The 26,233-nt window shown below is 40.9% G+C and overlaps 2 protein-coding genes and 2 long non-coding RNA genes across 12 annotated transcripts in view; 2 read left to right on the top strand and 2 right to left on the bottom strand.

Annotated features, from left to right (window-relative positions):
- The window catches only part of LOC122982366 (neuron navigator 1-like), a 109,291-nt gene extending 104,924 nt beyond the window's left edge, over positions 1-4,367 (top strand). For all 6 annotated transcript variants that reach the window (XM_044351604.1, XM_044351607.1, XM_044351606.1 and 3 more), the window contains 6 exons: positions 9-160; positions 250-321; positions 427-632; positions 767-885; positions 983-1,171; positions 1,630-4,367. In XM_044351604.1, the coding sequence (XP_044207539.1) occupies positions 9-160; positions 250-321; positions 427-632; positions 767-885; positions 983-1,171; positions 1,630-1,725 (834 nt within the window). In that variant the 3' untranslated portion in view covers positions 1,726-4,367. The remainder of the gene's footprint in view (positions 1-8; positions 161-249; positions 322-426; positions 633-766; positions 886-982; positions 1,172-1,629) is intronic.
- Positions 55-1,035, bottom strand: LOC122982417. Its single transcript, XR_006403447.1, has 4 exons — positions 946-1,035; positions 712-855; positions 509-598; positions 55-142 (listed from the first exon to the last, which is right to left on the bottom strand). It is a non-coding gene; the product is annotated as an uncharacterized LOC122982417 (long non-coding RNA).
- LOC122982416 lies at positions 1,081-4,788 on the bottom strand. The gene is made up of 3 exons (XR_006403446.1): positions 4,700-4,788; positions 1,604-1,721; positions 1,081-1,168 (listed from the first exon to the last, which is right to left on the bottom strand). It is a non-coding gene; the product is annotated as an uncharacterized LOC122982416 (long non-coding RNA).
- mybpha (myosin binding protein Ha) lies at positions 4,728-26,233 on the top strand. 4 transcript variants are annotated; one of them, XM_044351635.1, is made up of 14 exons: positions 4,728-5,025; positions 6,767-6,826; positions 7,169-7,234; positions 7,647-7,781; positions 8,246-8,413; positions 12,361-12,449; positions 12,568-12,763; positions 13,177-13,316; positions 14,489-14,648; positions 16,314-16,450; positions 22,571-22,757; positions 22,958-23,021; positions 25,556-25,598; positions 25,930-26,233. In XM_044351635.1, the coding sequence occupies exons 1-12, from the start codon at positions 4,752-4,754 to the stop codon at positions 22,996-22,998; spliced, it is 1,653 nt and encodes a 550-aa protein (XP_044207570.1). In that variant the 5' UTR covers positions 4,728-4,751; the 3' UTR covers positions 22,999-23,021; positions 25,556-25,598; positions 25,930-26,233. The 4 variants fall into 4 exon arrangements, with proteins under 4 accessions (XP_044207570.1, XP_044207571.1, XP_044207572.1 ...); XM_044351638.1 differs by lacking the exon at positions 4,728-5,025 and adding an exon at positions 6,119-6,381; XM_044351636.1 differs by lacking the exon at positions 6,767-6,826.

Genomic DNA, 26,233 nt, shown 5'->3' with positions numbered 1-26,233 from the left:
TTTCACAGGAGTTGCAGTTGTATCTGTCCAATCTAGCAAATCAGATTGACAGAGAGACTGGAGGAGAAATGCCATTAGTTGTCATCATAGATGACATTAGTGATGCAGCAGCCATCACTGAGCTTGTCAACGGAGCACTCACCTGCAAGTATCATAAATGGTGAGTCACTCTGAATAGTTAAAACATTTCACTAAAAAGCTGAAGTAAAATTTGAAAATGAAACATTATGTCATCTGTGGATGTTTCAGTCCTTACATCATTGGAACAACCAATCAGCCTGTGAAGATGACATCTAACCACAGTCTGCACCTCAGCTTCAGGTGAGAACAAAGTTTCACAATAACTTCTCTTATCTGATACGTTATTAAATTCAAAATTAAGCTCTAAAATAGATCAAAAGAAACACTTCTTGCATGTGGCCACAGGATGGTGATGTTCTCTAACAACGTGGAACCAGCTAACGGGTTCCTGCTGAGGTACTTGCACCGCAAAGCCGTGGAAAACTACCAGGAGGAGGAGCAGGATGCAGCGCAGCACCAAGCACTCCTCCGCGTGCTGGACTGGATCCCTCAGCTCTGGTACAACCTCCACACTTTCCTGGAGAAACACAGCACTTCAGACTTCCTCATAGGTGAGAGATAGTGGACATGGGGGTCAGTTAAGACTGACTTTGGGAAATTGGGTCAGAAAATAGAGGAACGGGGCATAACCTGATTGTTCATTAGAATCAAGAGACATGCTAACAGAAAGGGTTGCCTCCCTCAGGTCCCTGCTTCTTCCTGTCATGCCCAGTATCAGTGGCGGAGTTCAGGCAGTGGTTCATTGACCTGTGGAACCACTCCATCATACCGTACCTGCAGGAGGGAGCCAAAGACGGCATCAAGGTGAACACACACAGACAACCTCCAAACATCAGTGTTCACAACAAGAAGTAACCTCTTTACCCGCTGTTTTACACTGGACTTGTGTTTGTTTCCGCAGGTGCATGGGCAGAAGGCAGTATGGGAGGATCCAGTGGAGTGGGTGAGAGGAACTCTCCCTTGGCCAAATGCACAGCAGGACCAGTCCAGGCTCTTTCACCTACCTCCCCCCAGCATAGGTCCACCCAGCGAGGAGAAGAAGCCCCCCAAAGATACACCTCCACCCAGCACAATGGAGTCAGACCCACTGGTGAGTGAAAGTTTCTATTGAGATTAGGGACTAGACAGAGTTGGTTTGTGTTGTTGGTTGGTTGTGAGCTTTTTTTGCATCTTTCAAATCATGGTTTTGCTTATTTTTCTGGCCCACAACTTTACTGTTTTGGTTCAGTCTCACAGCTCTCACCAGTGTTATTTGCAACCGCAGCAGGAAGCTGTTAACAGTCAAAAATCTTTGATAAACTCACTGTACGTCCACCCAGCATCAAACAGCAGTTAAAGAACCAGATATTTCCCTCAGGAGTTAGTGGAGACCAAACATAGCTAAAAAATATCCTAGAAATCATTTTTATGTTAATGTTAATTGCACACTTGTGAGCAATATTTCAAGAAGTATTTCATCTATGCCATACCAAATCTAACCCTGGAAAACAAAGCAAGTCTGTTAATCTGCAGTTTAACTCACTCTGCCTGCTTCTTCCTGCTCCACAGATGGCCATGCTGCTGAAGCTCCAGGAGTCGGCCAATTGCATCGAGTCTCCAGAACGGGAAGGCAGTCTGGATCCCACTCTCCAGGCTACACTCTGAAGAAAAACATGTGACTGTCAGTCAAGTTATGGAACTAAAGACTCTTTATTATGGCTGACACAGAGAAAGTGCAGTCCCAGTGAGACTTTAAAGACTGAATAATGAACATTACTGTGTGCTCAGTGAGCAGTTACAAAGCTAAATGTAAAGGATCTACATAGAGAGTGATTACAGATGAAGGGTTTGCTCTGCCCTGCTATCAGAACTTTGGAAAGACAATTTAACTGCGATCATAGGAAGCTGTGATGATCATGTCGGGGAGAGACGTTGACGCGTCTGTTCTCTGTTTGTTCCAGATGGGTTGTTATTGAATCTGCAAGTGCATGGTGACCAGAATAATATGATGCAAAATATTACCTATAATCCTATTGATCAAGACTCATTCTTTTCTTTTGTTTTTATTTGACTGCCACAACTTTCACTCTAACTATTGGTGCTTTCTGGTTTTCTTTTATGCTTCATTTTACAAAGAAATTAACCTCAGAAGTAACTGACTCTGATTTTCCCCAGATGTAGGACCATCACTCGACCACAGCCAAAAATGCACTTTATTTTCTACTTGTGGTAATTGGATTAATTTAGGAGGCTGTGTCAGTGACCGTGTATCAAAGGGGATTATCAGATGATCTTGCAGTTCACTAGCAATTCCTCTAGATGGCAGCATCTGCCTCAGTGCTCTCCTGTCGTTCTTTCTGACTTTTCAAAGGTGCTCAGTAGAATATAACACAAAATAACACAACTATGAAAATGGCCTTGAATGTTTATTCTTTTCAGTTCAGCCTTTCATTCAGAGAGATTTATCATGGATCAGATATCAGAACTGTGAAGCTGTAAGAGTAACATGCATGGGGGAATAAGGAACTGAATAATGAATGGGTTTTAGGGTCAGTCTGTATAGAAGACGTCATTATCCGTGGTGATGTACCGATGTCGTAACCACAGAAACTGCCCGTCATGTTGGCACCAAACACTCCCTCATTATCCACCTGTGGACTATGAGAGCCAACTGACTGCAGCAGATTGAGCAGATATCGACCTGACTCCACATACTGTATCGTAAACACACAGAAAAAAAAAACAACTGCTTGTTTATCTAGTCTGCCATCACGGTCGAACATTTCTGGCTCTGCTTGCTTATATACTGTACTTAGATTCGTTTTAAAACACAAAATTCTCTTGTGATAGATGAGGATGCAGCTTTGAAAATGTTGATTTTGTAGGATTTTATACTGAGTCATCTTCAATGATCGTCTGCATAAAGCAATTATCACCGACGTATACCTAACATGTCATGGCTTGTCCGCAGCGTAGAGGCATCGAACTTCCGCCATAACTGCTTCAATCACTTCACATCCATCAAAAAAACTGCCATCGAGTGATTAGAATCTATACAAGATGCGTTTTCCTTCCTCGGTGTATTTGCTCTTTATACCTCTGATAACCCTTTTTTCAACCTTTTTTCAAACATGCATTGTTTTTAAAAGTTAAGAGGGGGTAAGAACAGTTGAATCTCATTTTTAAGTGGCTTCCTCCCATCCCTTTCCGTCATCGGTTTGCACATAATATATATGTTAGAGTACTAGATTACAGAGAGTATTTATTGCTCACATTTTGACTGTTGTTGTGATGAAGGAAGACAGCATTAAAAAGAGGAGGAAACTGTAGATAGTAGAGATACACTTAAACCTCTCAGCTCTGTGCCCCTTGACCCTGAAGTACCTCAGACTGCCACGTTCTGTCCAGATGTTCCTCTGCTTTCCAAACAGGGTGCTGATATAAAGTAGAGACATGATGCCTAAGTCTATCTGTGCCTGAAACACAAATTGGCCTAAAGCTGCTTTTCAGCTACTTCGATCTACCACACGGAGGCCTAGATTTAGAAGAAGATACATCATCACTTCTTCTCACCTACTCTGATGTCGCTTTAATCTTGTCACCTTGATGCCCAGATTTGGGTGGAGAGTGGGTATCTGTTTTGACCTTTTTGGCTGGTAATCACAGTGTGTGTATCAGTTAACGCGTGTATCATGATTGGACTGCTGAGCGGTGTATGTGTGCGATTTGATGCCGTTATAAACTTCAAGAACCATAAGTATGAAAGACTGGACATCTTTGAGGAGTTGCCTGAGAGTGAGAAGCAGCGTAAGAACAGATATTACTCTGGAGATGGAGATGTAACATCAATGCATGTATCCCTGGTGTGTTCCCAAAGTGTTGTTTCATTGGACCTACCACGCTTAACCTTACCACGGGCGAAGGATTTTTAATAACTGGATATCTTCCTCTTTTCACGTTTGTTTTTTAAGAGCAGACATTTGTTTTTCTTATGCAAATATTTGTAAAGGTTTCTTTCTCTTTTGTACATGACATCAATGTTGTAAACACTGTAAATAGTCAGTGCATCTGCGACAACAATCACTCAAAAAAAAAAAAAGTGTAGAGATCTAAGAGAAGGCTTGGCCCCTGTATGCAGAAAAATTGGCCTCCTTGGTGGTTTTATTGTCTTCCTCCAGAAGGAAGAAGCACTTGACTTAAAAGGGGGCCTAATAATGGTTGTATGGCATGTCTCTATAACCACATCAAATCCCATATGTCTAACATTGAACAATGGACACAATAAAGTCATGCCATTCTTCACATCACTTTGTCTTGGTTGTCTGCTTATTTATGTTGTCCACATGAGGGCGCCAATACTATTGTGACCGTTTATTAGGCCATTGTATCAGAATGGGATGCTATTTTTCATCATATAACTTCTTAAATGTTTGTTTTATTTCTTGTACATGTTTTTTTTAAAGTGTTACTGACGTCAAACTGAGCTAGGATTTGTGCCGCCTCTGTTTTGCTGACCAGGTTCCAGGTCAAAACAGGCATTAGGATGTTACTCAAATGAGGAGGTGGGTATCAAAGTCTGGGAATGGAGGAGGTGGAGTTCCCAACAAGCCCACCAACCCTCACACTCTATATATATTACCTAAACCCCTGCTGGCTTCTTCATCCAGAGGAACTGGCCGTCTGTCAGCACGATGCCAGGCAAACCTGCGCCCATCAAGAAGTCCCCAGCCAAGAAGGCTCCGGTGAAGGCACCTGAGCCCGCCCCGGAGCCTGAGCCCGCTCCTGTAGAGGCCCCACCTGCCGAAACACCTGCAGAGGCTGCACCTGCGGAAGCTGCCCCAGCCGAAGCACCAGCCGAGGCAGCTCCTGCAGCCGAGGGAGAGGCAGCTCCTGCAGGCCAGGAGGGAGAGGGAGCGCCCGCCGCCCCAGCAGAGGACACCCCCGCTGCTGAGGGAAGCGCTCCAGGTACTGAAGCAAGGAGATAAAGGCATTATCATAACTGCGGAAATCTGTCTTGAAAATTAACTTGAGTTAGTTGACTTTACTAATTTCAACTAGTCAACGTTTTTGGTTTAAAGTGTAATTGATTTGCTTATTAAATCTGATTAAATCTCAGTCATGCAGGGATTTACAATTAAACATTCATAAGTGACTAGAATTTGGGAGCATGGTCTTTTCCACATAAAGCTATATGAACAGTATCAGTCATATAAACAGTTTTTACACTTTTAACACCCGTTTAACAGTTGGTCTTCTTCTGCATGCATCAATAGTGACATCATGAGTTATCTTGCACTTGATGATCCATATGGCTCCTGAAATTTCAAGTATCCCAGAGATCCTGCAGGGATGCAGGATCTCTGGGTGAATTTAAAGCACAGAATTCTGCAATGTTGCACTCACATTCAGCTTGTATGCTTCAGTACTAACTCACACAGTATAACTGACCATTGATAAAATAGGTGAATGCAGCTGACTTTGGCTGGTGTCAAAGGAGACACCAGCCCTGTTCTTTTAACAGACCTGAAATATTCTTACAAAATGTGGTAGTCCATCACTACATGATGTGAAGCTACCAGTGAAGACTAGAATCTGCTCTAATGTCACTTCATCACGAGGTATAGTATAATATCAACACGAATCTGTGTCTATGAAGACATTCTGGACATCAGTGGTTGAACTGTTTATGTTGCAGGACTGCTGGAGACTGGAAATAGCAGTGGACTTTAATTAACTTAATAGACCACAACTGCTTTTGTCAAGGCCATTTTCTCCAGATATAGAAATAACTTCTTTACTAGCTGCAAAAATGTAACTACCCTTGCTGAGGATAAATCACAGTACTGTTAATGCTACCATTAATCTGATTACATTCACAATGACACAGCCAAGTCCTGCCCAAGTCCGTGCAGTCTGTGTCTGCAGACACAGTTCCTGTAAGAGGTAAAGGAACAACTTGCAGCACATAATTTATGGGACCTATACAATGGCTGCATTGCTGGACCCACCAGTGATATCTACATCACCACCCAGGTACTGCTAGATCCAGAGATCAACCAGTTACTCCCCATTTGTTCATTATTGTTCTACTGGTTTTTGACTTCTCTTACTCTGCCTGTCCTCCTGCAGTAGAAGGCGTCTCTATTTTATTACATTTAAAGACTCTGTTGTTCACCATTCCTTGATGGTAAAGTACATAAGTGGTGGATGTAGTAGAACGACAGGTATTGTTTTTGCCTATTAACCTCAACATGTAACCCCTAACCTCTGCTGATACCATGGCCACCGAGGAAGGAGCCGCCTCAACAACTCCCACAGAGGGTAAACACACACCACAGGCATGATATGTGTTTGTGTGTCCAACTTTCTCCCACACATGCTGTGTGTTACCTGCTTTTGACTTGTTGTCTTTACTAGTATTTCTATCTGTAAACTTCCTCATGTGTACATTTTCATGTTTTATTTCGGTCTTTTTCAACAATCCATTATGTTTCTTTATGTTAACATGTAATGGTCTTAAAATGTGTTCATCCTCCATTCTTGTCACTGTGAAATACAGAAAGCTTCGTCCCCGCTGCGCTGTCCTGCTGCTTGCTTCAGTGGTGTACATTTTGATTCAATTAGCTTGAATCTGATTGATTCCTTGCACGAGTAACGTCATAATGTAGGTCATTAACTGGCTTCCCTAATGGCATTTTAACACTAGCTGCTGCTCCCGCCGCTGAAGACGGTGCTGCTGCCCCCGCTGCAGATGCTCCCGCAGACGGTAAACATAAACCACCACACAGACGGCAGCATAACTACTCAGTCACAAAGTACTCTGCAAACATTCACAAACAACGACTGCTTTATTTAATATGGCATCAATCAAGTGCTATCCATCATGCATTTCCCCAGCTGTGACGCCCAGTATATTTTTAACAAAACTTTGAACCCTTTGATATCTTTTCCAATAGAAACCCACAGTGATCCGCATGCAGTAGCTCATCCAAATTTAAAATCTGACTGTGAATGTAGTTTTGAAAAGTTACAGGTTGGAATGTTACTATTGGAAAAGATGCTCTGGTTATTTATCGCTTTTTAAGACCTGCTGTTTTTTTAACGCTAGCTGCTCCAGCAGAAGCTGCCGTAGTTGAGGAGCCACCCAAAGCGCCCACACCCCCGCCTCCTCCAGGTAACACCAACATTTATGCTCTGCTTCGAACACCTAATCAAAGTCACTGAGAGATGACATAGTGAACATTTCTGTTCCAGCTCCAGTGAGATACACACCATTTGAAATGTGTTGCAACTACTCCTCCCAGATGAATCATAGGATGATGGAAAATTGTCGACACTTGGCACAAAGATTTAATTCAACTAAACTCCATTGTTGACAGGATGATAATAAGATTACTGACATAATAATAACATCAGATGATGAATCATTATGGAAATTGATATGCAGTATTGAATATGTTTGAAATTAAATCCCAAATGGTGATGTAGAATGGAGAGCATTTTTTGTTTTTCTGTGTAATTTCATCTCATCTTACTCTCATCCACTACACCCCTTAATTAATCTACACTGTCTAAATCTCCTTCAGCCCCCACCAGCGCTCCTCTGAACGTATCTGTGGAAGATGTGAACAACTCCAGCCTCACCATCAATTGGCAGACACCCGAGACCATTGGAGACTCCGGCCTGGACGGATACTCCATTGAGTACTGCAAGGATGGAAGTAAGTCTGGAAACGCTAGTGAACACATTCATGTGCTTTGTGTGTACGTACAGTATGTGAGGCTGCGAGGCTGCACCTGTCCCCGGAGTGTCAGAGGGCAGATAGACTCATCGCTGGGTCCAGGCCGTATACGGCAGGCAGCATTTCACCGGCTGTCACTGTATCTCCTGACACCACTTTTAGAAGTGCTCGTTTGCTCAGATGACAGCATGCCTTCTGAGATTTCATCATGGCAGTCACAGTGTACTCCTTATGGGCAAGTTGTTTGTAAACGTGTGTCGACAGGCGATAAACCACTTAACGTATCCCATTAAGGGATGTTTTACACTTAGATGAATGAAAAAAAACCTATAGGAAGAAAATTATTTGCAGCCTTCCATGCTATCATGTCACATATACGCACAGCAAAAGTGATAAATAGCACTAAAAGCCACATAATAACTCAAACTCTTTTTTCCCCGCAGCAACAGACTGGGTTGTAGCTAACGAGGAGGTGATACCAGCTCACCGTTACTGCATCAAGGATCTGACAGCCGGTGACCTGCTGCATGTGCGCGTGATAGCTGTAAACCCTGGTGGCCGCAGTGAACCTGGTACTCTTGTGGAGCCTGTGCCAATCCGTGAGATTGTTGGTGAGTAGCAGCCAAATGTCATTTTCCAAACTATAAAACAGGCCACTTATAGGTATCTACTTAAAGGAAAATTCCACTCAGTTTAGAAGTGCAGGGAGGAATATATAAAAAGCCCAAACTGCAATCATGAGCATGTGTAAACATTGAGAAAGTGCAGACCAAACTTTGAAAATCTGTCATACTACATACAAACTCTGACAAAGTTTGGCTAAACTCTTATGTTAAACATACAGTATGAGATTATTAGCAAAAGGAATAGATGTGAAAAGTCAAATTTTTTCTTGGATTTCTCCCCAAAAGTCAAAATTTCCCTAAAGGTGTTGTTTTTTTGTTGTTGTTTTTTTGTTTTTGGTGTAAATAAAGAAACTTGTCTGTCCCCGTCTTTATCAGGAGCTCTCTGATAGTTGTAACTTATGACCTATCCTTAAAATACTCATGTTGCAACCAGGGAGACAGAGGTAGTATTAACTACCAGGGTTTCAAATGGACTGCACAGATGTATGCACATAAATCCCACAGGTGCTGACAAGACCTTTCATTAGCTGTAAAACATGCTTTCACTTGTATGTACACACACCTTCAGCAGGTATGACATATAACTAGGTTGTGCACTCACAAAATGTCTACTTGTATTTTTATTTTATTAAATCATAGCAGCAGTCTTTGAGTATTTGTTTGTGGCTGGTAACACCTTAAAGGACTTACAGAGATTTGTCACAAAGGTAACAAGATGAGACATAAAATGTATTTTGTATGTAACATGAACCTTAATTGATTATCTGATTGTAGTCAATATTGCATTTCTAGGATATAGATATACAAGTCACATGACCAAAGAAAAACACTAGACCCATCCTCTTATAGTGAACAAGATCTGTTTCACCACAGCACCACATAGTCTCACACATGGGTGCTGCAGTGAGTCACTGTCTGGTTAGTGCTGCATCAGTGTTCAAGATGATTTAATAGCAGTCTCTGTCAGGTAAAGGAAATCTTTTGGCTAATGAGCCATCTGGAAGCCATATTCTTTATTGACTTTATTGACTTTATTGACTCGTGAGTGCAACTGTCACTTTCTCACTAAAACTTATGGCAGTTTATCTCTGATGTCTGGCAGGTATCACTTAATGACATTATATAAACATATCCATAGCATATGATAACAATTCACTTTTTTAAGATTTCATTGTCTCTGTAATTTTTTTAATGCTATTTCCAACGCAATCCCAGATTGTCAGTGCTCATAGTAAAAAATATACTTTTTTTGATACTTTGCTTTCAGGAATGGAAACAACTGAAATTTTCCAAACTGAAATATCTCAACTATTAGATTGATTTCTTTGAAATTTTTTAGCAGACATTCATATCCCCTTCAAGATGAATTGTAATCACTTTGCAGATCCCCTCATTTCTCATCCAGCACAATCGTCAGGTCAAAAATGTTACTTGTTTAATACTTTGTTATATGACAAGATACCTGCAAAAATGATAACATTCCCATCAGGCTTTGTGTTCAGTGCCGAGTAGTTAATGTTAGCATGCTAACACGCTAAAATTAAGATGGTGAACATTGTAAACATTACACTTGCTTAACATTGGCATGTTTCTATTGTAACACTGAGCATGCTGATGTTAGCATTTAGCTCAAAAATGCTAACATTGTGCCGAAATGCTGCAGCCTCACAGAGCCACTAGCATGGCTAGTCGTGTTTCAGTTTAGAAGAGAAACCAAATTTCTCAATTTCAGATGGTGTCAAAACACAAACAGTCGTACAAGAACTTCGCCTCATCGAGATTTAATCTAATATTATGATTTAAATCATGAATGATATGCAAACAAGATTACAGATCTGAGGCGTTTGATTCCAGTTTTCAGTGCTTGATGGTTTTGATATTCTGTTGCCCAAAAAAGTGTTTAAGTTCGATACCCAGCTCCAGTCCGTATATCTTTCCTATCTAGCTGGTTGGATACAGTATGTTTAAAATTACATTGTGATACTCTGTTTAAACCAGAGTTGGTTTTGCTACCGGAGCTGTGAATTTCCATCAGCATTCACACTTTGAGTCACGTTGACATGTAGACCTGAGCTGACAGTTATCCCAGTTATCCACTTTCAGAAGGACAGCTTACTGTCTCTGACTGTCTATTTCCTGCTTGGGGTTCAAACTACTGCGAACAAACAGGAAAGTTTAGTGGAGAAATGCGGTCATGCAACCAGAACTGCTGGTCAACTGAGGGGAGCGAAACACGAGCCTAATTGACGGATTCTGGGTGGCTTGTGGGGGTTAAATTCAGCTGTGTGTCAGTCACACACTGTCCTGACCAGACAACCACATACATGTACAAGCTTTTGATAAAGACACACTGTCCCACATATGCTGAAAGCCCCCCACAAAGACACTTTTATCCAGAGACAAAGACAGATTATAGAATGTTTGCAGGAGGACTTGCTGGCTACTGGATGCTGTAATGTCAACAACACTTCTGGGCATTGCTGGGAAGTGTGCTGATTAGCGCGGATTAGTGTTTGAGCCAAATCTGGAGGTAGACTTTATTGGGAATGATGGTTCCCGGAGGCAGATCCCTGCAGCAATGTGCAGCAAGGTCCCAACAGCCTGGATTATAGCACCAAATGTTAGGACAAGGAGGATGAGACAGAGTGGGCAAGAAACCAAGTGAGATGGAGTACAACAGAGGGAAAGAGTGTGACAGAAAAGCAATAAGAAAATGGACAGGATGTCGATGGGCTCAGATCAGAAGACGTCTTGATGAGGAGAGACAGTGGCTGCAGCAGGGTGAGAAAGGTGATGGAGGGCAGCAGCTCTGTGGTTTTATATATCCTGTAAGCCCAAAGAGCTTTTCAGACGTTTGCTGCTTATGCAGAAACATGCGAGGGATGCAGTTCTTGATACTTAGCACCCAGCCTGAACCAAACCATCCAGCATAAATAAATATTGCTGCTAAGTCTCAACCACTCAACCAATTTCATCCACAAGATTATATTTACAGCTAAAACACACCAGCAGTCACCGCAGTTTAGAGTCTGTTGTACTTCAGTGTCTCTAGATATGATCTTGGACCAATCAGTTGAAAGTGATGACATCCTCCTGCTGCTTCTTTGTGCATGACATGAGGGAACACTTGTCAGGGTTCATCCAAGACTTTCTCGTCACTAAAGCTATTTTAAGAGCTGCTGGATGCAGGGTCTTCTTCCTTTGCCTCTCTGCCTAGATACTGTACTTTTCCTCACATGCACAGACACAGAAACTTTGTCCAGCTAGATTCCCTACATCCATTTTTATGTATTACTAGTCATTATCATCAATGAAACTTAAATGTCAATATTTATAATATCAAATGTGGTAACACTACTATAATACTTTTAATCCCCCATTTAGCATTTCTAAGCAGTACACACATTAAATAAATAGTTTATAACACACTATAATGTAGTTAAAAGCACATATAAGGACATATTTTATATCATTACAACTGTGTTATACTGCTCTGTTTATACACCATCCCCAGTTAAAAATGCCCTTATAGCTTCTTACAACTACATTATAATTATTACAAGCTATTTATTAAATGTTTAGACTGTTTATAAATGCAAAACAGGATCATCATCCTTTAACAATTATTAACTAAGTTGGTGCTTAAATTTGAGCTCCTTCTGTGATGAAGCTTTTTGCTAGCAGTGGCCAGTCTATTTAGGGCTTGTTGACCTGTCATGTTGTGCGAACATGACTGACCCCTCTTTGTAAAACGAGTGGGAAGAGTACACTTTGAAATTAGCGCACTGTACGCTGTAATGATGGCTGAAGCTGTCAAGTGGATGATTGACTTAGTCGTGTCATTTTTTTCAAAAATGTATCAGCAAGTGCAACAAATCAGATTCAGATCATCAGAATATAAAACGTGCTTGACTTGACTTCTTGTTTTTCAGACCGCCCCAAGATCCGCATGCCCCGCACTCTCAGATCTCGCTATATCAAGAAGGTTGGAGAGCAGATCAACCTGGTCATCCCGTTTCTTGTAAGCCAGCACACAGATATTACATACTGAATATCCCATGAGGAACATGTAAAGCTAACATAGAGAACTTTACAGTCACCACACACTTTACCTTTCATCTTCTCATCTCTTTCCTCAGGGAAAGCCCAAACCTATCGTGTCCTGGTCTAAGGATGGTCAGCCTTTGGATCCAAAGAGGGTCAACATCAGGAACAGCACCAAGGACAGCATCTTGTTTATCCGTGGAGCTCAAAGAGAGGACTCTGGTGTTTATGAGATGGTTGTTAAGGTGGACAGCTTTGAAGATAGAACCACCCTCACCCTTCAGATTGTTGGTGAGTCGCACATGGCAAACGTATGTTTGAACACAACATAAACAAGCACACATATGGAAGCAGGCATGTGCGTGCGACATGTATGAATGAATTTCAGACCTCACTGTTGAATCTCCTTAGCGGACTTGTTGACAAACACACGCCTCATTGGTTTTAAGACTTGTGACTTCCTCCAAATGAAATCCAAAGCACTCGCCCACATATATCACACCTCTAACAATGATGCCATTTGACCCAGAGTGTTTGAGCCAGCTGTCAGCTGTTGGTGTTTAATGTGTGAGCTGACTTTAGAGGCGTTACCATACAAATATATGAGTCATTTTTGGGAGCAGAGACCTTTCGTACTTTGAGGAACACACTGGTGATGATTTGAATCTTTTTAAGTAATAGTTAACAGTAATGTGTCTCCTCAGAGCTGCCTGGTCCTCCTGCCAGTGTAAAGCTGGTGGACACTTGGGGCTTCAACGCTGCTCTGGAATGGACTCCTCCCAAGGATAATGGCAACACTGATATCACAGGATACACCATCCAGAAGGCCGACAAGAAGACCGGGGTACGGCCTGAGCTCACATACAAATACACCGTCTTACACCAAACTAATCATGTTGTCAGACCGTGTGTGGAGTTGCAGACATTATACAAATTGAATGGAAATTGTGGAATAGAAAGAGATTTTTTTTCAAAAGCCCAGCCATATGGGAAGACAATTTTGGATATTTTATTTGCATCGGGGGGGGGTTAAGGTGTTGAACAGCATCTGAAGCAGAATTTGGGGGTGCTGCGTTTGACAATTTCTAATTTGTGTGTGGAGGTGCGAACATCAGCAATGTTTGAGCAACCCCTTTCACAAGAGACTGTCTGAAAAAATGATATATTTGAGCTAGTCTATATCTCTATGAAGACTGTTTGGAACAGATATAAACACTTTTGCTGTCCGATGTTTCATCCAACTAATTAATTTCCAGCATACTGACACTTCATCCAGCTGATTAACTACTGATTCAACTGGAAACATTAACATGTACATGTGTAATATGAGGTGATCTAGATGTGCAAAATATTTAGACATCAACTGCTCCCCAATCCCATTTTCTTCTTCATACAATACGGATAAACGCCTCTAATCAGTAGATCTGCCTTGGATTACTTCGGTGTGCCTTTTTTCTCTGGGGTTTACTTGACAGTCTATCAAAATGTTAATAGGTCTTTTTAAAGTTGTGAGTCATGGTGCCAAAAATGGTTCTGGCAGCAATGTGATGGGATACTGCTGCCAGGGAGCCTTTAAAATTTTTAGCAAAATACTACCAGAGCCAAGAACTTAAAATACACTCTCTTGGACACACTTGAAAACAAACAAACATGCACAGAAAATCACACTTTAATTCATGGTGGTACAATGACGTGTTTAGAGAATTAGCCTAAAACAGGCCTTTATGATCCTTACGTATGAGCTCCGCAACAGATGTCTGAATGGATGGAAGGAGGAAACGATTAGGTAGAATTAGATCACATTGCCTGTCAAAATGAAAATAACAATAATAATACATCAAATTTATATAGATAAAATGTAACTGCCAGCACAAAGATGTATATCAAAGTCAGACAGAAAACATAAGACAGGCTAATAATTGGTAATGATAGCTCACTAATAACTGATCCTATAAGGATGTATCACAGTATAGTTTTCTGTCTGTGCTGTACCAAACTGGCTCTGCTCTGCTGCAGGAATGGTTCACAGTGCTGGAGCACTATCACAGGCTAACGGCCACTGTCTCAGACCTCATCATGGGAAACTCGTACTCCTTCAGGGTGTTTGCTGAGAACCAAGTGGGCATCAGTGAAATGAGCGCCATCACCAAGGACGTGGCCACTATCCAGAAGACAGGTGACCTTCTTTTGATTCGTTCTCTAATTTTTTAGTTAATTTGTTGATACAATAAAGAGTTTTAGTGGTAGCACTGCAGTATAAGTGGGCACTATAGTGACATTATTTTAATGAGCTGCAGTCTTCTTGAGTATGTGTGTGTGTGTAGTTAAAGTGAAGACTTGAGGAGTGGAAATGCCCTTGACACTGTTTGAATCGTAAGTCAGTCTTGGCCAGTGGCAGGTGCCAAGAGAGGCTGAGACAACATTAAGACAGCTGCCAGAGTAAATGTTTCTCTTCCTGTGTGTGTGTGTGTGTGTGTGTGTGTGTTGGTGTGTTTATATTTACCTGTGCCTGCCTCCCTGCAAGGACTGTCATTCAGTGATGTAGGTGTGGTTGAGTTTCACTCTCAAGAATGTAATCTGAAAGGTCGTGACTTGTTGGGTTTCTTATCTATACTTTTATTGTATTGATCATATCATAATGATATCCTATGGCAACACAACAGTGGCAAATTAATTTTTGATTCATTTGAGAACATTTGCAATGTTTTTTTTTTTTTTACTTTTATTTTTAAGACATTTTAAATAGGGCTGCAACTAACGATTATTTTCATTATCGATTAATTTGTCAATTATTTTCTTGATTAATCGATTAAAGGTGCAGTGTGTAGAATTTAGTGGCATCTAGCAGAACGGACTTGGTAGAAATGGAATACATTATTCATAATTATGTTTTAATTAGTGTATGATCACCCGAAAATAAGAATTGTGGTGTTTTCATTACCTTAGATTGAGCCCTTTATATCTACATAGGGAGCGGGTTCTCTTCCAGGACTGCCATATTGCACCACCATGTTTCTACGGTAGCCCAGAATGGACAAACCAAACACTGGCTCTAGAGAGGGCTGTGTTTTTTGCGAGTTTCACATCTACCGTAGGTTCTCCTACCCCTGCCAGGTCTATAAAATGTCAGGAAATAGTGAAAAATGACTATTACTGTTTCCCAAAACCCAAGATGCAACCTGGTTTGTCACAACCAACAGTCCGCAACCCAAAGATATTTAGTTTACTATCATAAAAGACTAAAGAAGCCCGAAAATATTCACATTTAAGAAGCTGGAATTTTTACTTGCTTAACTCTTAACTCTCTTTACTTCATTAATCAATTATCAAAATAGTTGGCGATTCATTTTTAGTAGTATTATTATTGTGATATTGATTTCAGTTATCCCTATTGAGGGCTATTCTGTAACATGTACTTGTGCTTTTAGGTGACGTGAGTAGGGATGTGAATAAATTTCGAGCATCTGATGATAGGAAATAATGCAGCAGTGCATACAAGGGTTGTATACAAATAATTGGCACATTTCTAAATGAAAAAATACCAGAATTGCACAAATATAGATGTTAAAAACACTGAGTCACACGTTAGGTGCTTGTGGCTAACCACTACTTCTGTGTAGTGTATGTCACATGACTGCAGCTGCTTCACAGCAGCAAACTTTCCAGTGCTGCCACCAATTATCATGGCTTTTGATATGTACAGAAGGATCATGTCTTGATTGAGAATTGTATTCAAATAAACACTTAGTATTAGTTACCACTTTAAAGGTACTGGCATTTAGACTGGTGTTGTAACTTCACAAACAATACGAGATCTTGACCTTGCTCTGTGTGTTCTCAGGTATTGTCTACAAGCCTCCTGAGTACCCGGAGCACGACTTCTCCGAGGCCCCCAAGTTCACCACACCCCTCAGCGACCGTGCTGCTACTGTTGGATACACCACCAAGCTGCTGTGTTCTGTTCGTGGATCCCCCAAGGTCAGGCATACACTTACTGTCCATACACACACTGCAGCTTGCATTGAGGCCCGTGGATTAGTGTATTGTTTCATGTGTCATGCCCATGACCCCCTGTGTATCCTGCTCAGGTTAATATGCGCTCTGTGCTCATGTTTCTATTATCTTGTGTACATCTTGTCCAGAATGGTGTTCTTATTATGTCTTACTGAGAGCTACGCTGAGCTGCTGATTGGCTACTGTTTTCACCTGTGATTGGATGTAGCACATGCTCACTTGACATAAGGCTGGGGAAACATCTGTGGAGAGAGGAAGGTTTTGTCCTGGAAAGTTCTGAGATATTTTTATGCTGCATACAGCTAAAATTATATTATAACATTTTTCATCCTATATTTAAACAACTTTGTTCTTACCAGGGCCCTTCGATAATCATTTGAGTATGCTGTTCAAATGAGGTATTAATATCACTGCTATAATGATGTACTGCAGTACTGGGGCAGGGCTAACACTGGTATGTCTATGTGAAGTTTCAATTTGTCTCTCACTGTTCTTGGCGGCTGTTGCTCTGGTTAAACATATCTTTACAGTTGTCTGACTGACGCAGACGGCTTAGGTGGCAGGCCACGGTGGAAATACGGTTGATTATGCGTCCTAGCTGTCCTTGGCTACTCACCAAGGACAGCAGCAGTCTGCAGGACAGTCTCCACATGCCAGTGTAGTTAAGACAAATTTAAACAGGAGCCCCAGTTTGACCACAACAGCCAACATGAAGAACCATGAAAAGAGGGACGGATGGGGAAGGGCTGGTCGAGAGATGTTTCAAAGACAGCTGAGGAGGTCCAGAAACAGTGGTGGGATTTTTTTCAAGTGGCATGTGTCAGTATGCATCCAAGTGGATGCCTGCATGGAAGAGGACCCAGTTGCTGATTCACGCCCTGGGCTCTGAAATTAGGGTCTTTAAACGCAGACTCACCATGTCTAAATGAGTCCTCCCTGCCTCTCCCTGTGGATAAGCGCATTCAAGTTCTGCAGCCAGAGCAATCCAGTAGTAGCAGCTGTGAGAAAACATATCCACTGATTGTCCGTGGGAGACCATGGAGAGACAGACATGTAATACCCCTGTCATACAGGAGACCCACATACTCTGAATGTGTACTTAACCCATGTTTAAACCCGTACATATGAAACTGCTGTCACGGGTTAATCCCTCAATGTTAATTACAAAGATTTGAATTACATAAGATAAAATTTCCGTTTCTCTCAGTTTCTCTCTCTTCCACTCAAGCATGCACTTCCTTTCTCATGCTTTTTTTAAAAAATATATCTTTATAGAATGAATTATTTCACACATATGTGGGGTGTGAGTGTTTTATAGCATGTGTTTATTGAGTCGCAGTCTCCTCCCTGGCTCAGAGTCCACAGCCCATTAAGAACTGATGAGGAGGTCCAGCAGCAAGGCATGTATTGTGATAAGTTGCCCTGTTCTTTCTGATAAAGAGCTGTCGTGTATAGAGGCAGAGTATGTTGGGGAAGATAGGCAGGGACGACAAAGAAGAGACAGCGATAAGAGGTATAGTCTGTTGTCCTGTAATGGCTAAGTGGAGATGTATCACAGAAGATACTATTTTTGCCACCCTTTCAGACTGCAGCACTGTTATCAGTGTGACTGACTGTCCCTGTAACATCCAGCCACATGCATGTCCAAAGACAGAAACAGGAAGGGACAGGAAAGAAACAGAGGAAAATAAGATAATTAGAGCAGGAGAAATTTACATTGTTTTGTCAGTTAACTGTCAAATAAAAAAACTTAATGATTTAGTCCCAGACATGCAAGATGCATTGCCAAAGGATAGATTTCATCTTTAAATGGCAATACCATTTAATCTGAACTGAACTGACCTTTAAAGGTTAACAGTGAAGATTGCTAACATGCTGATGTTTAGCACGTACAATTTTTACCATGTTCACCATCTTAGTTTAGCATGTTAGCTTCCCTAATTAGCACTAATCACAAAGTGCAGCTCAGGTTGATGTCAACAGGTATTTGGTCATAAACTAAAGTATTGGAGAAATTTAAAGTTTGACCTGATGATGACACTACATGTAGATGAAAAGTTAAGGGATCACCAAAGGTATTACAATTCATCCTGAGGAGCATGTGAATGTCTGAACCAAATTTTATGGCTATTCATCCAATAGTTGTTCAGATATTTCAATATGGACCAAAGTGGTGGATTGACCAACATTGCTATCCATCGAGCCTTGCATGGCATGGCTAAAAATGTATTTTCACATATATCAAAATCCTACCTACCCTTTTCCTTCACTGTCAGTTTCTTTTTCTTAAAATCATAATGCATTCATCGACTAATTCCTGATTCAATCATTTTATCGCAGATTTTGGGGTGATACTCTCAACTGCTGCAATCACATAAAACCCACAGGTCCTACAGGAAAACCATCACTAGCAACACTAACATGTGTTGGAGGTGTTGGTTTGCAAATTATCATCAACCTCATCAGCAGCAGCATCTCCCCTCACTGCCAAAGGATCAAATATACTTGGGCTAAGACCCAGGATGAAAACATCATCCTTCACCTCCTCTTTCACTGAGGGTAACATAGGAAGAGAAGCATCAACAGATAACATGTGTTCACTTTACAGTGTTTGTTTAACCTAGTTTTAGACCTTCAAATCAAGTCATTTTCCATTTTAAATGTTCCACCCACATCCTGGTACGTGCAGAAACATTTCCAACTGAAAAAAGGATATTACAGTGTCAAATTAACACTTACCAACATTCATATCTCCAAACGCTGAAAGAAAAATTTGATCTATGTTTCAGCAGAGAATAACTTACTGAACATACAGTTGTATGCAAAGGTTTGGGCGCCCCCTTGACAAATAACATATTTTGATTGTGATTTTTTTAATTGAAAAGATGTAAACACACAGCCTCTCTGCAATATGGAATATATTCAGCAAACATTAATGCATAGATATTTTTTATGTCATACATTGAACAAAACTAAAAAAATAAAAACATCATTGTGGCATGTGCCAAAGTTTGGGCACCCTACATAGTCAGTACTTAGTAACACCCCTCTGGCAGATATCACAGCTTGTTTTTTGTAGCCAGCTAAAAGTCTTTCAATTCTTCTATGTGGGATTTTCTTCCATTCCACATTGCAAAAGGCTTCTAGTTCTGCAATATTCTTGGGCTTTCTTGCATGCACAGCTCTTCTAAGATCTACCTACAGATTTTTAATTATGTGTTGGTCAGGGATCTGTGATGGATAACCCCCAGCTTGCGTCTCTTGAGGTAGTCAGTGGTGGATTTCGAGGTATTTTTAGGATGATTATCCTGTTATAGAAGCCATCCTCTTTTCAGCTTCAGCTTTTTTACAGACGGTGTGATGTTTGCTTTTAGACTTGGTATTTGGTGGTATCCATTCATCCCTCCACCCATGTAATGTTTCCTGTGCTACTGGCTGCAACACAACCCCAAAGCATGATAGATCCACCTCCATGCTTAACAGTTGGCAAGCTGTTCTTTTCATGAGATGCTGCTCCTTTTTTCTTCAAACATACCTTTGCTGATTGTGGCTAAAAAGTTCTATTTTAACTTGATCAGTCCACAGCACTTGTTTCCCAAATGCATCAGGCGTCTGTAGATGTTCCATTGCATACTTCTATCCAGTCCCAGTGCCAGAGGAAAGTCACTGGCGGGGCATTTGGTTTTTATGGGCAGCCCCGTGGCGGGGCCCAGGACGGGAACCCCCCCACCCGTACCATCACGACTCAATTACCGTCCACCCGTCCAACCTGTACAAACATCAGTCATGCTTAATTTGTATACAATATTGCATCAACAATCATTCATGACTGCAATTTAATTTTTTAATTTTATGACTGTTGCAGTATCAAATACAAGTATAAGTCCATAGTGAAGCATACATATACGATACAGAAACTACATCACCAAAAGGTACAGACTGGCTCAGTGTAGACCATCTCTCTCACACAAACACACACACACACACACATACACAAACAGATGAAACAACTGAAGTCCGTTCCTACCTTTAAAATGTCTTCCTCCTGGTTTTACTCATGGGAAAGTCCAGGGCTCTAACAATGTCACTTTCCAATGTCATCAATGTTAAATCAAGCATGATTCCGTTTTAATTAAATGTTTTGATTTAAAGTTTTGATCGTTAACAGGTGTTTCGGTTTAACAAGTGACCCTCAGTGTGGATACTGCAGCAAGATTCAGCATTTCATCTCAAGGAAGTTATTTAAAAAGATTGATTTCAGAAAAATAAGTGAAGAAATGTGAATGTTTCTTGTTGGCAACACCGTTTCAATCAGGAGAGACAAGTGAATGGAAAAAAGATGATATTTATTATACAAATAGAAATGATAGTCATAAGTCTTTGGGGACATCCTTGAGGACATCGTCCCTTAGCAGATCCCCCCCATGGAATCCAGACACAGGTGGTGGTGGTGGCTGATGACTTCGGATGCGACTAATAGCTGATGAATTGATGAGACTGATGATCCTGCAGGGAATGGGCGGAGATGGGGAGGTGGAGGGGCACGCATAACAGCTGCATGCCAGACTAAAGCAGAGAGACAGAAACATATTTAAAAAGACAACAACCAGATGATAGGCTAACAATGAAAATGCGTTGCTGTACTGTTAGAAATGATCAGCTGGTGACAACTGAAACTCAAACTGCGCCCATGGGCATTGACAGCTAGGAAATAGAGTGAGCGATGCGTGAGAGATGAGTATGACAGAGCAACAGTACTACACCTGGCATGCAAAAGAAAATCTTCCTGACTGAACTTTAGCCAAGCTCCAATTAATTTACATAATGTAATAAAAAAAGGACCAGACAAACATACTGTGTTGAACATAATATAATTTAAGACTTTAGGAGGACACATACATGTTCTGTTCATGTTTTCAATGGTGTCCGTCACCACAACAACCACAACAACCCCGACAACCCTGACAACCCCGACACATCCCATGAAAGTCACCAGAGAACATGGTCACTGGTTAAACCGAAACAGGTTTTTCAGTTTAACCACATGGCTGAGTGTTTGCGCAAGGTTTGAAGAGTCAGAGTATTTGTGAAGCTTTGAAACTGGCACCAACTGACATTTCCTTATGACAACTGACATGCCCCAGATCTAACGGGCTGATTAAGGTCTTAGACCTCATAAAAAGAATCTGAAACTTCAGAAATCCTAGGGTGCACATGCCACATTGATGTTTGTATTTTTTTTTATTTTTGTCCAATTTATGACATAAAAATTAACTATGCATTAATGTTTGCAGAAAATATAGTTGTGTGTACTGTGTTTACATCTTTTCGTTAAAAAAAATCACCAAAATATGTTATTTGTCAAGGGATGCCCAAACTTTTGCATACAACTGTCATCACAAAACATTTTACCTTTATTTGAACTAATACGTCAGTTCCCTACCTCCCTAAAATAGTAGAAACATCTATATATAAGTGGTAGTGAGTAGTCACGCAGGTCTAAATATGTGTCATACATCACTGAGAAAGGGTTGAGGCAAACAGTTATGAATGCATCAGCTGACGTGTAATTCAACCTGGACCATGAAGTTCCAGCAGGAAATCCATGCAGGGAGAGCGCTACTTAAACCCAGAGCAGTACATACCTGGGGTCAAAAAAAGTCTTATGTTACTCCAAGTCTACTGAACTGTAACACTCACCATAGACTAACTGAGCTCATTGGAAATCAAGTTGACAACAGTCTAAACACCCGGTCTCTCAAGTGTTCTGTTTGTGTGAAAATTGTATATTTATTCATATTAGAATAAAAGGGTGATTTTTTTTCTCCTTGCACCCATTTCAGAAATGCTTTTTAAATGTAAAATTGAATAATGTCTTTACTTTGTCTGACACACTGAAAAGTGTCAACAAATCTCAAACTTTCCCCTATCTCATTGCTGATGTTGTAAAAAAAAATCAGCAAATTAGTTTCAAAACATCAGCATGAGCTGAGAGGATTTTTTGTTTTTTGCATTTGGGGACACCAGTGGTTACTATGACTATGATGTTAATGAGTTTATAAGGGTCTCCTCTCCTCCCCTCAGCCCAAGATCGAGTGGCTGAAGAATCAGATGGTCATTGGTGACGACCCCAAGTTTCGTCAGATTGCACAACAGGGCATCTGCTCCCTCGAGATCCGTAAGCCCTGCAGCTTCGACGGTGGTGTGTACACCTGCAGAGCCAAGAATGCTCAAGGAGAGGCCGTGGTTTCCTGCAAACTGGAGGTCAAACGTACGTATGCGCAGACAACCAAAGGACCAAAGTTAACAGTAAATACAGTCTAAATCTGTAGAGGTTACAACATCTCTTTAATCTAAATGTTGGGACTTTGGACAACCTTTTTGTGAAACTGTGATACTGTAATACAATGCCAGAATTTAAATCAATTTAAAAACATAATTAAACTATACAGTGTATTCCTCTCTCAACAGAGGTTATTCTTCCAGAGGCTGACAAGGAGAAGGGAAAATAAACCAACAACATAAACATCCAGAGGTAAGGACAAAGACAAAGAAATACTTATATTCTTGTGCAAGAGAGAGACTGATATTGTGGTGAAAGACATTCAGATTACTTAAGTAAAAGTAGCAATACCACAATGTAAAAAGTTGGTGTAAGCAGCATTTGCAGTTGGTGGAGCTACTATTAACTGCTTTGTATACTGTTGGGTAGTTAAATCTATAACAGTGCATCATATTTTGTGGCATAAACTGAAATGTATTGAAGAAGAAGTATAAAGAAGCATAAAATACAAGTACCGCTCATTAATGCTATAGATTTCAGACTTTCAGTTTGGCAGACTGATAATACTCCAGTGGGTGCTGACCACCCATTAATTGCTGTGTTCTTAAAACACCCCTTTTACCATCTTCTTTCTTCCTCGCCTTCACGGCCCCATTTCTTCTCCCTCCTCCCCGCCTTTCTCTTCTGTACATCTTGTGCATTTCAAGTCCTGCCTGCTTTTGGATGTGGTAATGTGGCAAAGATTAATGTCAGTCAAATACAAATACCAAATTTGATGTTTTTAATGCTCTAATCTATTTATACCCACACTATCAGGCAGCCACATTTGGATGAGGGTATTGGCACTTTCATTCAAGTGTTTCAAATGCTTGTGTGGTGTTTCCTTTCAAGGAGGCATGCTCACTGTGTCATCTCAATTGCTTTGACAAGAGAAGTCCCATTAAAGTAAAAAACAAACAAAAAAGGCTTGGAGTGGTGAGAGTGGGTGGCAAGATGGAGGAGGAGGGACAAAGAAAAAAGGATGGATGGCTCAGCATGTTGGTAAAGAGATGCCCAGGGTAGCTGGAGGTTGTGAAAGTCTTCTTTTTACAGCTCTGTGAAACGCTATATCACATCCAATTGCTGCTGTACACCCAGAACATGTTCACAAGGGGCCAATTACATTATTAAATATTTTTTAGATTGCAGGTCTCTCTCATAGCTTTGTTTGGACCGTCAACTAGGCTACTGTTTTCCTGTCAGTTAACTATCAGTTCCCCGTTCTTATATGTCTTCCCTGTCTCTTCTCTCTTCCTCCTAAACACAAACTAGACTTGACTAGGGCCTGTGTGAACCAATACTTCATTTAAAAGCACATTAAAAAATAAAATATAATGGTAATTCTTATAATTCAAATAACACTCAGTGACTTGAATATGCATGTATGTATTTTGGTCATTGTTTACATTTCTGCCCTACCTCATCACATTTGTATGCAGTTATTCTCATACCAATATTGTGTATATTCTAAAAAATATACCTGTCTATTGGTGATGCGATGAGTGGGCAGGCTTTGTTGTAAGGTATAATATGTTGTTTCTTGTGGAAAACTGTTCAGTTTGTAATGTGAAATCAGTTTTGTTTTGTTTAAATTTGACTTCATTTATGATTATTCTGGATACAATGATATGTGCCCACAAGCAAACAAGTTAATGGTTTTTCTTGTCATTCCACTTTGGTGCTCCCACAGTGATATTTAAGCTGTCCTCAATCACTTCCATGCACATATGCACACATTTAAAAGTTTCAGAAACTGGCTTAGCGTACACATGATCTTTATTCTCCAGCAAGAAAATTGCTTTTGTGAGTTATCTTAAACCATGAACCTGAAAAAAGGAAGCCATGTTTCCTCTTTAGAAAGACATTCGAGAAATGATACTGCAAAGAGTGATGAATAATCCAGTATTTAAATTACATGTAAACACAGCAAAATGACTATGACCACAGCCAGAACAAAAATATTTGACATTTTGCAATCACGTCTTTATGCTAGAGGATGACTGCAGAATCATTTAGGTACTTAACCTTGAATATAAGGTCTCAGTTCTTTGTCTGAGTTGTTTGGCATAAGCAAATAAACTGGATGCAGTTGTTGTGCTACATGCACACTACAAAGTTGACCTTCAGTGCAGTCAGGGACATGTGTGTTCACCCTACACTTCAAATGGGGTCACATGCCTGCCTGATCGCCCTTGCATATATCTCAAGTGATTAGATCTTAATGCATCTTCAATGTGTTTGGATGCATTCACACCTGTATTTACAGCTGTCCACTTGTGATCACATTACCAAAGGCTTGTAGAATGAGCTGCGCCCTATAGATGACGTGATCATGTGGGTGTCTGTACAGAGTGTCGGGATGCGGTGCTGTACGGCACAGCCATACATGGGAGGGCCCCTCTAGGGGCAAACGAGGGATTAGACAGGGAGCGCCTTTGGGTGGAGGGGGGGTAGAGGTGATGTCAGCCCGGCACTCCACAGCTTCTAAAAATGACTCCAGATGATCTGACACAGAGCCAAAGTCTTCACATTACCATGAGTCAACAGGCTGAGTGGAGTGCTGTGAGAAGAAGAGAGAATGGGCTAAGAGGGCAGAAACCGAGCCAGATAATCATCGGTGGAAAACACGCACGCACACATACACACACACACACACAGTGTCTCTCAGAACATTCCCGGCTGAAGAGATTATTAGCACCTCATGACCCCATTTAACCTTCTCCTCATTTTAATTATCTTTCCACCAGTGTCGTTAAAGGACCAGCAGAAGTCCAGGTCTTATGTTTTAAGGTGAGTTAATGTGTGTGTGTGTGTGTGTGTGTGTGTGTGTGTGTGTGTGTGTGTGTGTGTGTACTTTCAGGGACACAAAGACTAGTTAATTGGGGACAGTTTGTCCAACTGGGAGTAAAAGCTGTGTCCTCAATTAGGAAAAAGCTGATTTTTGGGTCAGTGGTTGAGGTTAGGGTTAGCCAAGCAGTGGTTAGGGTTAGGCTAAGTCTCCAGGAAATGAATGTAAGTCTATGTAATGTCGTCAAAAGTCACCTAGGACAACATGTGCGTACGTGTGTTCATGTATAATAAATCCCTTTAACACTTTCCGTGTCTCTCTTATCTCGTTCAGATTGTTTGAGGAGGTGAGAGGAAAAGTCATGGCTGGTGGTGCAGCAGTGTGTACATAATGAAGAAAGGAACAAAGCACAACATACCAACATCTTCAATTCTATTTCCAACCTCACCCACCCAAACCACTCCTTCCAGTGTGCAGGGAGGACCCACCTGACCCATCCCAGTTTGCAAATGTTGTATGTTATTTTAGTTGGTGACATGTATGTAAAGCTATATTTACAATGTTTTTTTTCTGCCTGTGTCCATTTGCTATTGTTATAGTATATAACAATAGCTCAATAAAACAGTGAATCCTTGGA

Source organism: Thunnus albacares, chromosome 5 (assembly GCF_914725855.1).
Source record: "Thunnus albacares chromosome 5, fThuAlb1.1, whole genome shotgun sequence".
In the NCBI taxonomy this organism is placed as follows: domain Eukaryota; kingdom Metazoa; phylum Chordata; class Actinopteri; order Scombriformes; family Scombridae; genus Thunnus; species Thunnus albacares.
Note: the sequence above shows the minus strand (reverse complement) of the source record. Positions and strands in the feature narration are given on the sequence as shown.